The sequence below is a fragment of the Anastrepha obliqua genome, chromosome 4 (assembly GCF_027943255.1).
Source record: "Anastrepha obliqua isolate idAnaObli1 chromosome 4, idAnaObli1_1.0, whole genome shotgun sequence".
Lineage (NCBI taxonomy): Eukaryota > Metazoa > Arthropoda > Insecta > Diptera > Tephritidae > Anastrepha > Anastrepha obliqua.
In genome coordinates, this window is record NC_072895.1 from 30,728,971 (window position 1) to 30,743,278 (window position 14,308).

The window sequence follows — 14,308 nt, forward strand, 5'->3', positions numbered from 1 at the left end:
TTAATTATGTGCTATTGCTAAGAGGATTTTCAATTTAAATTCAGTCAATTAAGTTCATTGCTCGACCGTAAAATTAAACAGCTGTTGCGCACTGCTCACACTTTTCTCTTGACCGTCTTGCATGCGCTTCAATCAAATTGCCCACAGTTCTATCACGAGTAGAAGCACACACACACACATACATCCCTTGGTATCAAGCGCTATAACCATTTTTGTTTTTGTAATTTAATAACCAGGAAAAATCTCTACCTATTTTTGTATTTGTGTGCTATGTAATGAGATGCCTTGACTTTTATTTCACATTCTAGGATATAGACAGCTTTAAACAATGAAATTCATGGAAATACGGTTGTTGTTAATGCTTGGGAGAATTTTGGTTTTTTGCAAATGACTGCTGAAAGTGGGAGTCGGCCACAAGCGACGTTAAGGTGCCGCTTAGTTGGCTAGAAAGTAAATATAATGAAAGGTCAGTAAAAACGGATTATGGAAAAATGATAAAAGTGCGCAAGTCCTGTGTTTTCGCTCGACTTGTCCTTTTCAGCATCGTTGAATGTTTACTAAGGCGCTTTTGGTTTGTTTCGTGGTTTTCATCGTTCATGTTTATATTTACATTAAAGCGATGAGAAATAAAGGTAAATTAGGCCACATAAAACAGCAGGATTCGGCACTAAGTTGTTTGCCGACGATTGAAAGCAAAAGGAAACACAAAAAATAATTTAAAAACAAAAAATAGCTTCAAGTCTAAGGTGGCAAAGACAAATGCGTTTAATTTGTTTACAAGAAACTTAAAAAATGGGTTAAACTGAAACTTAAACAGTGTTGAGCTCTTCCCGCTCATTGAAGAATTGTCTACCAAGAATGGGAAATCTTTATATGCCGGTCGCATTGAAGGTGTTAATTTTGGCTCAGCTGAGATTCTGTGCATTTAGCATTAAGAAGGAGGCGAACATATCCTACCGTCCCAAATCATCAAAACCACTGATCTCAGAAAATTACATTGAGAAACAATAAAACAAGAAAATGACGTCACAGTAATGGACTGGCCTTCTCAGTTCCCAGACGCTAACCCCATTGAAAAAGTGTGGGCACTTATGAAAACGCATCTTGTTGGAAAGCCAGTCCACGATTTAAAGCAACTCTTGGTCAAATTCGCCAAATCTATACGGCTTATTGAGCATTGCGAATTTTAAATATACAGGGTTTGATTGAAAAGTAATGAGCCTTATTTTTTTTAAGTAGTTGTATTAAACCTTTTGGCTTATACAACTAATATTCTTCAAAATAGGACCCTTGAGCGTCAATACACCGCTGGTAGCGGTCCCTCCACTGCAGGAATCATTTTTTAAACTCATCCGCCGGAATCGCGTTCAATTCGGCTGTCACAGTTTTTTGGATCGCCTCGATGGAGTCGAACCGCCTAGCCTTCAGCTTTCTTTTCAGGCGCGGGAACAAGAAGAAGTCCGGAGGAGACAGGTCAGGGCTGTAGGTAGGGTGAAGAAGCACCGGAACCCCCATCTTGGCCAATGCAGAGATGCACAGGAAGGCGGTGTGCGCCGGCGCATTGTCGTGATGAAGGGTCCAATTGTTGACGAAGTCGGGACGAACCCGGACGACGCAGTTTTTTAGCCGAAGCAGCACTTCTTTGTAAAATGCCGCGTTTACAGTGCTTTCTGGAGGTACAAACTATTTAGCTTTACGCAAAATTTGATCGAGTAACGTTGCTCCAACGATCGCTGCATTTTCGCCACTGCAAAATCCTAACACACTTTTAAAACAGCTTTCACGCGCGGAGCGATGTTGACTGCACCGCTGTTGCCTGAGAACTGGGACTGGTTTCTAGTGGAAGGGGAAGGTCCAACGATCATTTTCCCCCCCCAGCCGATTCGGTTGATCACTAGGCAGACGCTTTGCGCGGGAAGGCTCATTATTTTTCAATCAAACCCTGTACATATATCTTTTATACTTCATGAATAATCGCGGTTTCTTTTTTCTTAAACAGACTGTACGTACTGGTCGAGTATGATGCCGCATCTCGCTACTTCATCTGCCTCCCAATCCCACATGATGTTGCAATGGCCTAGAACCCATGTTTTATTTGACTCGGCCATCTCCTGTTTTCGTCACCAAACTGTGAGAAAAATGTCTCATCTCTAGGTAACGCGTCACCCTGTACCTGTGTTACGTAATATTGCAGTAGTCGGGAAGATGGAAACAAAAAGAGACGCTCAGATATTTGGAATAGATGTATGTATATCCTCGCCTAGCGCACTCAAGAGCTTGGAGTGATCTGTGTATACGATGAGCCCATCCAAACTGCTACTGGATAGAATACAACTCCTCGTTTACCCTCTTCCCTTGACTGTGCGAAGGCTGTGAACTAAGCTGTCTTGGTTATGCATTCCTCTTTTCATAGAGGGAGCAAGCGAAGCAGTGTATTACAAGTAGGACTTGAAGTCTAAACACTCTTGGCAATAGTAGGACTCGGTGAGATCATTGATTAGCCAAGCGCACCTAACCTAGGCACCGTAATAAAGTATACGAAAATATCCCAAAAATGGAACGGCTCCAAGATGAAATGGAGGGGTTTTCTCTAAATCAGACAATTTATTTATTTCCTTAAAATTTGTCGAAGGTTGTTAGTGTTTTTCAGGCAGAAGTCTTTGCGATCTTGTAGGCAAGCAAAATGCTTAGGGAACATGGGAGCGAGGGAGGCATTGGCAAGCCGCGATCAAGGCTCTGAAGGAGATCAAATCTCTTGGGTGTGCAGGTAACATATCCCTGATCTGAGTTTCAGGACATAGGAACATAGAGGGATATGAAATTGGTGATGAGCTTACCAGGAAAGGTACTGAATTGGTCCCGGAGACCTTCTATCCGGTCCTCGGCATCCCCCTGATTGCTGGTAAAGGGGAATAGTACCACTTATTTCTCAAGAAAGCGCAGAACAGATGGAGCTTCATTTCTTCTTGCTCTATTTCTAAAACCCCTTTCTCTACAATAGACGCAGTACGCAGAAAGTTCTGGAGACTCCACGCCATTCAATTTCCAAACTCGTAGCTGTGTTTACCGGTTATTGGATGATCGACACACACGCAGAAAATTTGGGTATACCATTTAATTCCCATTGCAAAAGCTGTGGGGACTTGTCTTGCGTTGGTTTCGTTAATCTATATGATTTCTAACAGGGTAGGTGATTAGCCTGCCACTATTGGTCCTAAGTAAAGGGAATACCCAACTGCCGTTGCTTGGGAACAACGCCTTCTTACTGCTTGGAGCGCCATCTGTGTGTCACATTTTTCTGGCAGAAGGATCGTTCAGATGGTTGAGGACTTCGCTAAAGTGGTGCGTCTGCGCTGTTACCGCAGCTGCCCGCTTCCTCTTGCTGGCGCCACTTGATGCAATGTATTACTTTTGTGTTTTTCTTTTTCTTTTTCTTGTTTTAGTAAGTAATGTTTTTTTTTTATGAGAAGTAGGTAAGTTTGGAAAAGTGCGTGGACCGTGCTTTACGTGGGATTCGAACCCACAACCTCTGGGATGGCAGGTTAGTGCACTTATACTAGATTACCGAGGCCGTATCATCTACTTACCTGCAATTTGGCCTACTCTTCGGCATGTGCTGAAGGCATTTTCTCAGTTGCATTATTTAACTTTATGCTATGCTTAAAAGGATCCGACTTACGATCAAGACGGTATAAATTAGCAACAAAGAATACTCGAAACACTTTCATATCTACAAGTAAATATGAATGCATGTTGGGCTTTTCATAACTTACAAAAATTGAAAAATGGTATTTATTTTCGCTAATAAGGGTTTTCATTCCAAATCGTTGCTTTCATGCCCGTGCTTAAATATACGTACACACATACCATATGCACATACATACATTCACAGGTTATCCTAAGCAGCGTTCTAAGTTTCTGAGATATTTGTTGGCTTAACTAGCCGATTCTTGCGTGTACCCTTGTCAAGAGTAAAAATGATGCCAATTAACACAAAAGGGTTTGAAAGCGTGACATTTTAAGAACTCAAGTGGGAAACAGATTAAAAAAAAAAACATTTCTTGTTGTGCAGTTGTATGTATCTGTATGCAGTCTACTTAAAAATTAAACACAACTTCGCACTTAATGTGAGGGTCCTTGCTTCGTATTGGTATGCTTGCATTTAGCTGGATATCGTTGTCGTTGGCTTTGAATTTATAACTGCCACACTTGGTCGGAAAATCCAAATTTGATTGTCGACAATCCTTAACAACAACGGGTAGATATTTTTGCAGTATTTTTTAGTCATTGAATAAGCGAGATGTTGAGAAGCGATTTGAAGGGGACTTTCTTTGTTTTTTTTTTCTTGTTGAGCTCGTGAGGCATACATGCTCCCAATTTTTCGGTAAATCCCATTGAGTGAAGGTGATTGGGAATCGGCGAGGAGTTGGTAAGGTACATGCATCAGCTCCTATACAAAATATGGTCGAATGAAAGCATGCCTGCCGATTGGAACTTAAGTGTGCTCTGCACAATCCATAAGAAGGGGGATCCTGCAATTTGTGCCAATTACAGCGGGATTAGTCTTCTAAATATCACCTATAAGGTTCTAGTGAGCGTATTGTGTGAAAGGCTGAAGCCCACCGTCAACCAACTGATTGGACCTTATCAGTGTGGCTTTAGACCTGGAAAGTCTACCATCGACCAAATATTCACAATACGCCAACTCTTGGAAAATACCCATGAAAGAAGAATCGACACACACCATCTTTTCGTCGACTTCAAAGCTGCATTTGACAGTATGAAAAAGAGTTTCCTGTATGCCGCTATGTCTGAATTTGGTATCCTCGCAAAACTAATACGGCTATGCAAGATGACGTTGCTCAACACCAGCAGCGCCGTCAGAATTGGAAAGGACCTCTTCGAACCGTTTGATACCAAACGAGGTTTCAGACAGGGTAGCTCGCTGTCGTGTGACTTATTTAACCTGATGTTGGAGAGGATCGTAAGAGCCGCAGAACTTAATCGCTCAGGCACAATTTTTTATAAGAGCGTACAATTGTTGGCGTATGCCGATGATATTGACATCATCGGCCTTAACAACCGCGCTGTTAGTTCTGCCTTCTCCAAACTGGATAAAGAGGCAAAGCGAATGGGTCTGGTGGTGAACGAGGACACAACGAAGTACCTCCTGTCATCAAACTAACAGTCGGCGCACTTGCGTATCGGCACCCACGTCACTGTTGACAGTTATAATTTCGAGGTTGTAAAGGACTTCGTATACTTAGGAACCAGCATTAACACCGATAACAATGTCAGCCTTGAAATCCAACGTGGAACCTCTCTTGCCAACAAGTGCTACTTTGGACTAAGTAGGCAATTGATTAGTAAAGTCCTCTCTCGACGAACAAAACTCATACTCTATAAGGCTCTCATCATGCCCGTCCTAACGTATGGCGCAGAAGCGTGGACGATGACAACATCCGATGAAGCGACGCTTGGAGTGTTTATGAGAAAGATTCTGCGTAAGATTTTTGGACCTTTGCACGTTGCCAACGGCGAATATCGCAAGCGATGGAACGATGAGCTGTATGAGCTTTACAATGACATAGACATAGAATAAAGATCCAGCGGCTACGTTGGCTGGGTCATGTCGTCGGAATGGATAAAAACGCTCCGGCTTTGAAAGTATTCGATGCGGCACCAGCTGGTGGTAGTAGAGGAAGAGGAAGGCCTCCTCTGCGTTGGAAAGATCAGGTGGAGAAGGACTTGGCTTCATTTGGTGTGTCCTATTGGCGCCGGTTAGCACGAGAAAGAAACGACTGGCGCGCTTTGTTAAACTCGGCCAAAATCGCGTAAGCGCTTATCGCGCCAATTAAGGAGAAGAAGGATCTCTCATTTCACTTTTTCTCTGGAAGCTTCGCCATAGATTGTAAGTTCATCCGATGTGTCTGCAGGCATCTCGGAAATAAACTCCAAATCGTCTCTTTATTGCAATTTTGTGCAAAACACAGTAAGCCCTTACAAAATAGCAAATTTCGGAAGCTGCAGCAACAGAGACGGGGCGTCGCACCGAGCCCAAATTGTGCTGGATTATTTGACCAAACACCAAGTAAATACCATCGTGCAAACACCGTATTCACATGATATGGCCCCGTGTGACTTATATTTGTTTGCCAAGGAGGTTTCAGTCGATAGAGGAGATGTAAGAGAATGCGACGAGGTAGCTGAAGGCCAACTCTTCGTCGGCCTACCAGGAGCGCTTAGAGGACTGGGTTAAACGTTGGCATATGTGTGTTGCTTCAGACGGTTCATATTTTGAAGGAGATAAATAAATTTGCCTGCAATTTGAGTCTGTTTTGTTTTATTTAAACATTCCCGGTACTTTCTGCTCATAGGGTATATTTACTGAGATGCCTTTTTAATCACCGTTTTTATGCAAATTTACAACTTTGACCCAATTTTAATTATTCTGTTTACTTTGCGATCAGCTGTTTTTCTCCCTTGCAAATTCTTACAAGTAAAAATTTATGCAGTAAAAACTTGGAAATTCCCCCCAAAATGAAATGCCTTTTTGCTCTCTCTCTTTCCCCTACTTTGCAAGTTTTTTAGGTACATGAACACCAAAACGTGATAATTTGTTACAAACTATTTGCTTCATGAACAGTCCTATTATTCACTACTGACATCTATGCGCCACTTTTGAAACACCCTTTGTACGCTCCACTCACTGTAAACCTTGGAAACCAGCATCGCTTAATGAATCTTATTTGTCCCTTTATGCATTTATAAGCTGGATATAAAAAGTGGGAGCTCAACGGACATATTCCTGCAAAGGCAACATTTTACTTGCGCTTATTTCATTTTGCAATGTGAAGAGCGTTACGAGCAACAAAAGCAATAAAAACATAATAAGGAAATACTACAATAGTCAAAAAAAAAAAAAAAAAAAAAAACAACTGGAGTGTATATAACCATTGTAGTAGAACAATAAATAGGTTTCGGTAGTTGGAGGGTGTAAGTTGTGCGTCCTGCGATAAGAAGAAGCAAGCAGACAGGCAGTTAGTAAGCAACGCTCAACGGTCAATCCGACTTCTCGCCTGTCAGTTGCCAGTCGTTTTGCGCGGATCAGTTAGTCATTCTGCCCGTTACCCGTCAAAATGCGAGGCAGTTAACACGCGTCAATTGTAAATTCGCCCAAAAGCAGCTGCTAGTCGCGAGTATTGGAGGAGGAAAGTATGTTTGTTTTTGTTTTTGTTCTTTTTTTGTTTTAATACGTTTCACTTGAGCTTCACTTTTTATATTTTGCTTATAGTATTTCACATTTCTTATTTCGTATTTTACATTTCACATTACTCGTTTTTCATTTAACTTTTTTACATTTTCATCTGCTTTTTAATACATTTTCTCAGTTTTTCCGCCCTCCTTTTTAATCATTTGTATGATATTTAAAATCGGGTCACTTGTGCGCGCTAAGTTCAAATGATGACCAAAAGTTTCTAGGCGGAAAAAATCTTACACACCATAAACAGCGTGAAAGATTATAGAAAGGAAAATCTGCAAAACAAACAAAAGAAATAAATTTATCCAACTGATGCTTACGAAGGGATTTTCCATTTAAAATTTGTTGTATGCTACTGCCAGTCCACTCCCTTGTGGCACCAATGTTGTGCCACAAACAACCGAAGCTTATGTTCAGTGCTATTTTATTGGACCACTGAGCTTAGTTGGCCGTCAAAACACAGCTGCTATCCATCAATTCATACAGGCTCTCCTACAGTCTCTAAGCCAGCATCTTCTCCTCTTGTGGAATGCACATACAACATACATACTTGTGTATGTACATCATAAAAACATCTATCTGTCCATCACTCGACTTTGGCATCAGCCGCCTAAGTGTTAAGGGAATTGAACCACCGGCCACTTGGCTCAACTTAAAGAGTATGCTTCGTCCTGCAACTGTCACTTTTGCTAACTAATCTTTCGACATTTTAGTGCCGCATCTCACGCAAGGCTCGGGGTATGAATACCATCTCATATACAGATGCATGCACGCACACTTACTCGAAGGAAAGCTCAAAACACTTGTGGATTTTCGTATTGGTTTGTTTTTCATTTAAGTTGGCCATTCGTTGGTAAGTTGTGTTTCACCTACTTATTGCACTTCCTTAGGGGTGGCGATAAGCAGACAAATTTGTAAAAAGGAAAATTGTCTATTTTTATGACTGTAGTTTTGCTTATACAAAATGGCGCAGAATTAATCATCCAATGTAATAACTTTTTTTACTGAATAAAGAAAAATTGATTTTAAGTGATGGTCATATTTATTGTGACTTTTACACGCTCCACTGCTTATTTGTTTGTGTACTGCAGCTGTCTGATTCACAAGTTTGAAAATATTATTGACTTACAATGCCATTTGCAAAAATTATAGATCCTCCGAAAGGGTGATTAAGTTTGCACCACCTGCTATTTTTTGTTTTTTTTACGAGGTTTAACACCAATCGAAAGCCTTAGTCAGTGTGTGGCTTTAACGCCACTAAAACACCTCAAGTCCGACGGTTCATCCTACAGAGATACCGATTTGGTAATTATGAATGGAGGCCGTCGTGAGGTTCAATCGTCACTTACATTCGACTGCTTTTCTTCGTCTTGCTGCATTTTATCAAAATGCCAGTTGTGCTTGCTGCTACGTTCGTCTAGCATCATTCCTCCAATCATTGTTGCGAAGTTCCACGATATTTCGTATTGCAAAAGCTTGCACCGCCCTCCACTTTTCATACGATGCAAGCATTTGTGGGACTAGATTATTGGGCGTTAGAAACACACCAGCTTTGATTACTAGGTCGTCGCGTTCCTTAGTGAACCAACTGCTATAAAAAGCCACCCGTCCGCCAGTCTCCTCGTCGTCCAAGTGCTCTGGGCAATAAGAACTACCAGCCAAATCTAGGCGATGCAGATATTTTTGTAAGTATCCGTGTCCGCTTTAAAGCTACGTCAGGAAAAAAAGCAACGTCTTGTATTTTCGACAGATCCACTCGTTAAACCGTGGGATCAATCTATGCGTCCACCGGTCTTTTGGTGACTGGTCCCATTTTGATTGTCACTCAGCTATCGAGGTAGAGCGATTTGTTCGTTTGAGTTCCTCTGTCGGCTTGGGACCTTGCTTGGGAGCCCGAATTTTATAGGTGTTTTGCTAGCTAATGACGCAGATTGTCTCGTTCGACACCGTTCCATGCGGCACATGCAGCTCTCAACGCATTTTTCCCGAGAAGCACATCTACGAGAGACCAGGCAGGATTAGGCTGAGCAAGTAGGCTGTGCCTACCGGACAGTATCGGAGGATACAATCTGCGTGATGCAGGAAAAATCTCACTGGATATCCGAGCACGCTTACTAAACCGTCTCTGTCGAAGGCAAGGTACAAAACCAACAAGGGACCAAAAGTTGGAACAGCGAATTGCTTCACTTAGCAAATAGCAGTGAATATGGGATTTTTCTTCTAATAGCCGCTGGGCACACGAACGCATCCCTAATCATGTCACGTGGTTTGTACGAAGGCACGGAGAAGCGGATTACTTTCTTTCTTAGATGCCGAGGGGTTACGGTTGCTTCCGCTGCACCACACTGTCTTACCTACCTAGAGAAGCTTGAAGACGTGCAATACGTACTCTTCTACTGTCTAAGGTACGCAAGAGATAGTGAAGATTTAGTCGCGATCTTCGGAGGACAGCAGCGCGGTGAGACTCACAGACATAGGAAGCTGGACAACGAGATCGTTCGGTCTCAGCAAGATCCTCCTACAGGGTCTCTCACTGCTCAAAAATAAATCAGACTTCCCAGTCCCGAATTTAACTTCAAGAAAGATTTTACGGTAGGTTTTCCACCGAGTGCCGAATGGAAGAAAGAGGAGGTGATTGTTAGATTCGATATTGAATTCTGCACTCACGGTTCTAAGATGAACTGTGGTGTGGATGCTGGCCTCTAGTCGAAGCCGCTCAACTTATTCAAAACAATTCGACTGCCTGACTATGCCAGCGTATTCCAGGCAGAATCAGGGAAGCATGCAAATCACCATAAAACACCACAAAGAATTTGGTGCAGGAGTAGACAGATCTTTACTGAATCTTTTCAGACATTCAAATAGCTATAAAGACCTTAGATTCCAATTCCATTTCATCCAAATTAATTTTACAGTGCAGAAAGGAACTCGAGCTGCTTGGTCATTGGCTTCAAATTATTCTGATATGGGGTTTTCGGTCATAGGAATATAGAGGGTAATGAGATAGTAGACGAGCTGGCAGCAAAAGGTTTATTACACCCTTTTTAGGTGCTTCGTCGAGCTCTTCTTCCTATTTGTGGTGTGCGTTTTGATGTTGTTCCACAAATGGAGTGGCCTAATAGGACTATGAATAAGTTCGTGCGGTTTTACAACAGATGGCGTAACTTGATTATTATTCCATCGATCCACATTTCCAAACATTCATTGGAGAGCTACTGTCGTAAGGCACAAACGTCAGTATAAGTTTTTTATTTGAAGCGTAAACAACAATATTTTTACCACACTTGAAAATGTCGAATTTCGTGCCAAATAATGTGTTTTTGCGGGGAATTCTTCTTCATTATTTTAATATGAAGAAAAAAGCAGCCGAAAGTCATCGTATCTTGGTCGAAGTTTATGGTGAGCATGCTCTAGCTGAGCGAACGTGCCAGAAGTGGTTTGCACGCTTTAAAAGTGGTGATTTTGGCTTGGAAGACGAAGAACGCGAGGGTGCGCCGCCAAAGTTCATGGATACCGAATTGGAGGAATTGCTCGATCAAGATCCGGCTCAAACGCAAGAAGAGGTTGCAAAAACTTTGGGAGTTGATCAATCAACCATTTCCAAACGTTTAAAAGCCATGGGAATGATCCGAAAGGTAGGCCATTGGGTGCCGTATGAATTGAAGCCAAGAGACGTTGAACGCCGTTTTATGGCATGCGAACAACTGCTTCAACGGCACAAAAGAAAGGGCGATGAAAAGTGGGTCCATTACGACAATCCAAAACGTCGGGCAACGTATGGATACCCTGGCCATGCTTCAACATCGACGTCGGCGCAGAATATTCATGGCCTGAAGGTTATGCTGTGTATCTGGTGGGACCAGCTGGGTGTTGTGTATTATGAGCTACTGAAACCGAATGAAACGATTACGGGGGATGTCTACCGACGACAATTGATGCGTTTGAGCCGAGCACTGCGAGAAAAACGGCCGCAATACGCCGATAGACACGACAAAGTTATTTTGCAACATGACAATGCTCGGCCACATGTTGCACAAGTGGTCAAAACATACTTAGAAACGCTCAAATGGGATGTCCTACCCCACCCGCCGTATAGTCCAGACCTTGCGCCATCCGATTACTATCTCTTCCGATCGATGCAACATGGCCTGGCTGACCAACACTTCCGTAATTACGATGAAGTCAAAAAATGGATCGATTCGTGGATTGCGGCAAAACCGACCGAATTTTTCACAAAGGGAATCCGTGAATTGCCAGAAAGATGGGAAAAAGTAGTAGTAAGCGATGGACAATACTTTGAATATTAAATTTGTAACCATTTTACGTCAAAAAAACCGCACGAACTTATTCATAGTCCTATTACAATTTCAAGCCGACTTCGAACGGTTGATATTTTTATGAAGAGCTTTTTCATGACAGAAATATACTCGAAGGTTTTTCATTGTCTGTCGAGGGGCAACCGCTATTAGAAAATAAGTTTTCTTCATTTTGGTCTTTCACTGAAATTCGAACATTCGTTCTCTCTGAATACTGAATGATAGTCATGCACCAACCCACGCGGCTACGGCGGCCGCCAAGAAAAGGCTTTAAATAACAGAGGTGGTGGCAGGCGCTACCCCATTGAATACAATCAAAGCATCCATTGTTTCACACTACTGTGCTTTAGCCGAGAGAAGGTGGAAGCAATTAACTACGTGCACTACAACCAGAAAAACATGGCGAGAGGACGAATTACCTGTTGGGATGCTCTCACCCATACATCTTATGTACCACTGCAACCCTTACAGGACACTTGAAGGTAGAAGATCATGCAACCAGATTTGACTTTCCTCTCAACCCCATCTGTACAGCTTGTCAGGCGGAGGGCGTGAGAGAAAGTCTTTTACACTATTTATGCGAGTGTCCAGGTTTAGCTATGTTAGAGCAAGATATCGCTCTTTCGGTAAGCCTTTCCTATAGCAAATTAATGAAATCTCAGACATAGAGATGAAAAGTTTGCTGTTATATTTGGAACTCACGAAATGCATCTGATTGAAACAAGAAAATAAAACAAAAACAACGGCAAGACATCACACGAAAACAGTGGTAATAAAATGGCGCTTGTCGCTAATTAGGAGTAGTGCAGTAGAAACACTCAACTACTTCAACAATAACAGTAATGAAAAGTAAAAAACAATTTTTTATCTGGTTAACATTTTTTTCCACACTGCGCGTAAAAATACCCAAATTTTTGAAGGTAATCAAATTATTCGCGTGGTAATATTTAAAATCGTGGTATCTTTCCTCTAAATTTAATGCCATTAAATTCTTTTTTTTTTTTTATAAATTTTGTTGTGTATCCCTTAACGTTTCTTGCTACATTTAAAAGTTTTCCCAATCAAGAAAATTTATACGATTTCAAAAAGTTTCTGCTAGTTTTCAAAAGTTTCCGCGCTTTGTCACTTTTATTAGTTTTATCTTTAATTTCCGAGTAGTTTTACCTTCACTTTTGCCTCCTCTTTTACAGCGCGTCTCCTCTGTTTTGCTCAGTGGTTAATTGTTTTGTTGCCAAGTATTTCTTTTCCATACTGTTTTTTTTCATTTTTCTACGATTTGCTTTGAATTCGTTTCTTCTTTTCTTCTTTTTTCACAATACATTTTCTGTACGCCCTCCCCCTTGTATTGGGTTTTTAATTTATTGCACAATTTCCGCTTAGTAACTCTTCTTGCCACCTCCCTTTGTCATTCTATTATATAAACATTTTTCTTCTGTATCTAACCGCAACCAAATGCCATTCGTTCTGTCAGCCACTACAACAGGCGCTGCGTGGCTATGCATGCAGTCGTATAAGGGGGGAAATAGCAACAGGACTACAAAAATGTTATACCAGCAATTGTGGTTGCACAATCGGACTTCATTACGCCTGACATTAAATTTTGTGGTTGACCATTTATAGTTAGTTGTTGGCCCACCACAGCCTAGACACATCTGTGCCACTTCGGGAATTCACTGCTCCACGCGGCTTGAGTGGTGAAGAGAAAATAAATAAGTAAAATAACAAAAAGTAGCTGCAAAAAGCATGGCAATTAGTTATTGTGCTATTTCGGCAGTGTTTCTAGTATTTTGGGTTCAAAATGTGTTGCTGAAACCTGGTCGGGGCATCAGTAGATTGAATGCTGTGAAGCAATTAAGCTAATGAAACCATTAATGCTGTAGCAAATTTTTTGCTTCCCAGAGAGAAGCATACCAAATGCTCTTCCGCTTTCCCTATCGCTCTCTCTCTTTCTCTCTCCCTCTTTCGCACATAAAAACTTGTTTACGTAATATTAATTCATAACAAGGTTTTTATTGCATTTGTATGTTTTCTTGCTTGATGTCATCGCTGAAAGTTGCGTAATTCTGCAGGTAAGTTAAAGCACTCAGCTACTGTGGCAAAATGTTGAAGCTCCAAATTTCATGAATGATGTAACATTTGCTTCCCTTTTGCTACTAATTTGCGGTAATATAACGTTGCTCGATTGTTTTTGCTGATTTGGCCGGCTAGCCATTTTCTAGCAAGTTTTCATGCTCGTGTGTGAGTGTATTGTGTATGTGTATGTATGAGCATGTTTACACTACTGAAGCCATTGTTGCATGAAACACGCTATTTTGTGTTAATTGCCACTCACCTGATTATTGTTGCCGGTCACATCGATTGGCCGCGGCCGTCGCCTGTGTATGCGTTTACGTGCCGTTTGGTAGATTTTCCAATACAGCACCAATATGACGAGCAATGGCACATAAAACGTGCAACATGTGGCAAAGACCTGAAATGTAATTAAAAGTGCAATGCAATTTTTAATGTTGACATTCTGTTAGAGGGAATTCAGTAGAGAAAAATTAAAAAGTTGTTTTACAGGAAGGAAGGAGTTAACGGCTGCTACTGAAACTATATTTTGAAATAATCTAAGATGTTAGAATAGGAAATGCCGATTTTTTAGATTTTTACGTACACGTGCTTTTTGGGATCTCTTTTTAGAATCTCGGGATGTCGGGATTAGGCCCGGGGTGTAGACATTCATTATTTT

The 14,308-nt window shown here is 41.5% G+C and overlaps 1 protein-coding gene across 1 annotated transcript in view; it reads right to left on the minus strand.

Annotated features, from left to right (window-relative positions):
* Positions 1-14,308, minus strand: part of LOC129244070 (5-hydroxytryptamine receptor 2A-like) — a 181,492-nt gene that overhangs the window by 92,164 nt on the left and 75,020 nt on the right. Inside the window, exon 4 of the mRNA XM_054881685.1 lies at positions 13,910-14,047. Coding sequence (XP_054737660.1) covers positions 13,910-14,047 — 138 coding nt within the window. The remainder of the gene's footprint in view (positions 1-13,909; positions 14,048-14,308) is intronic.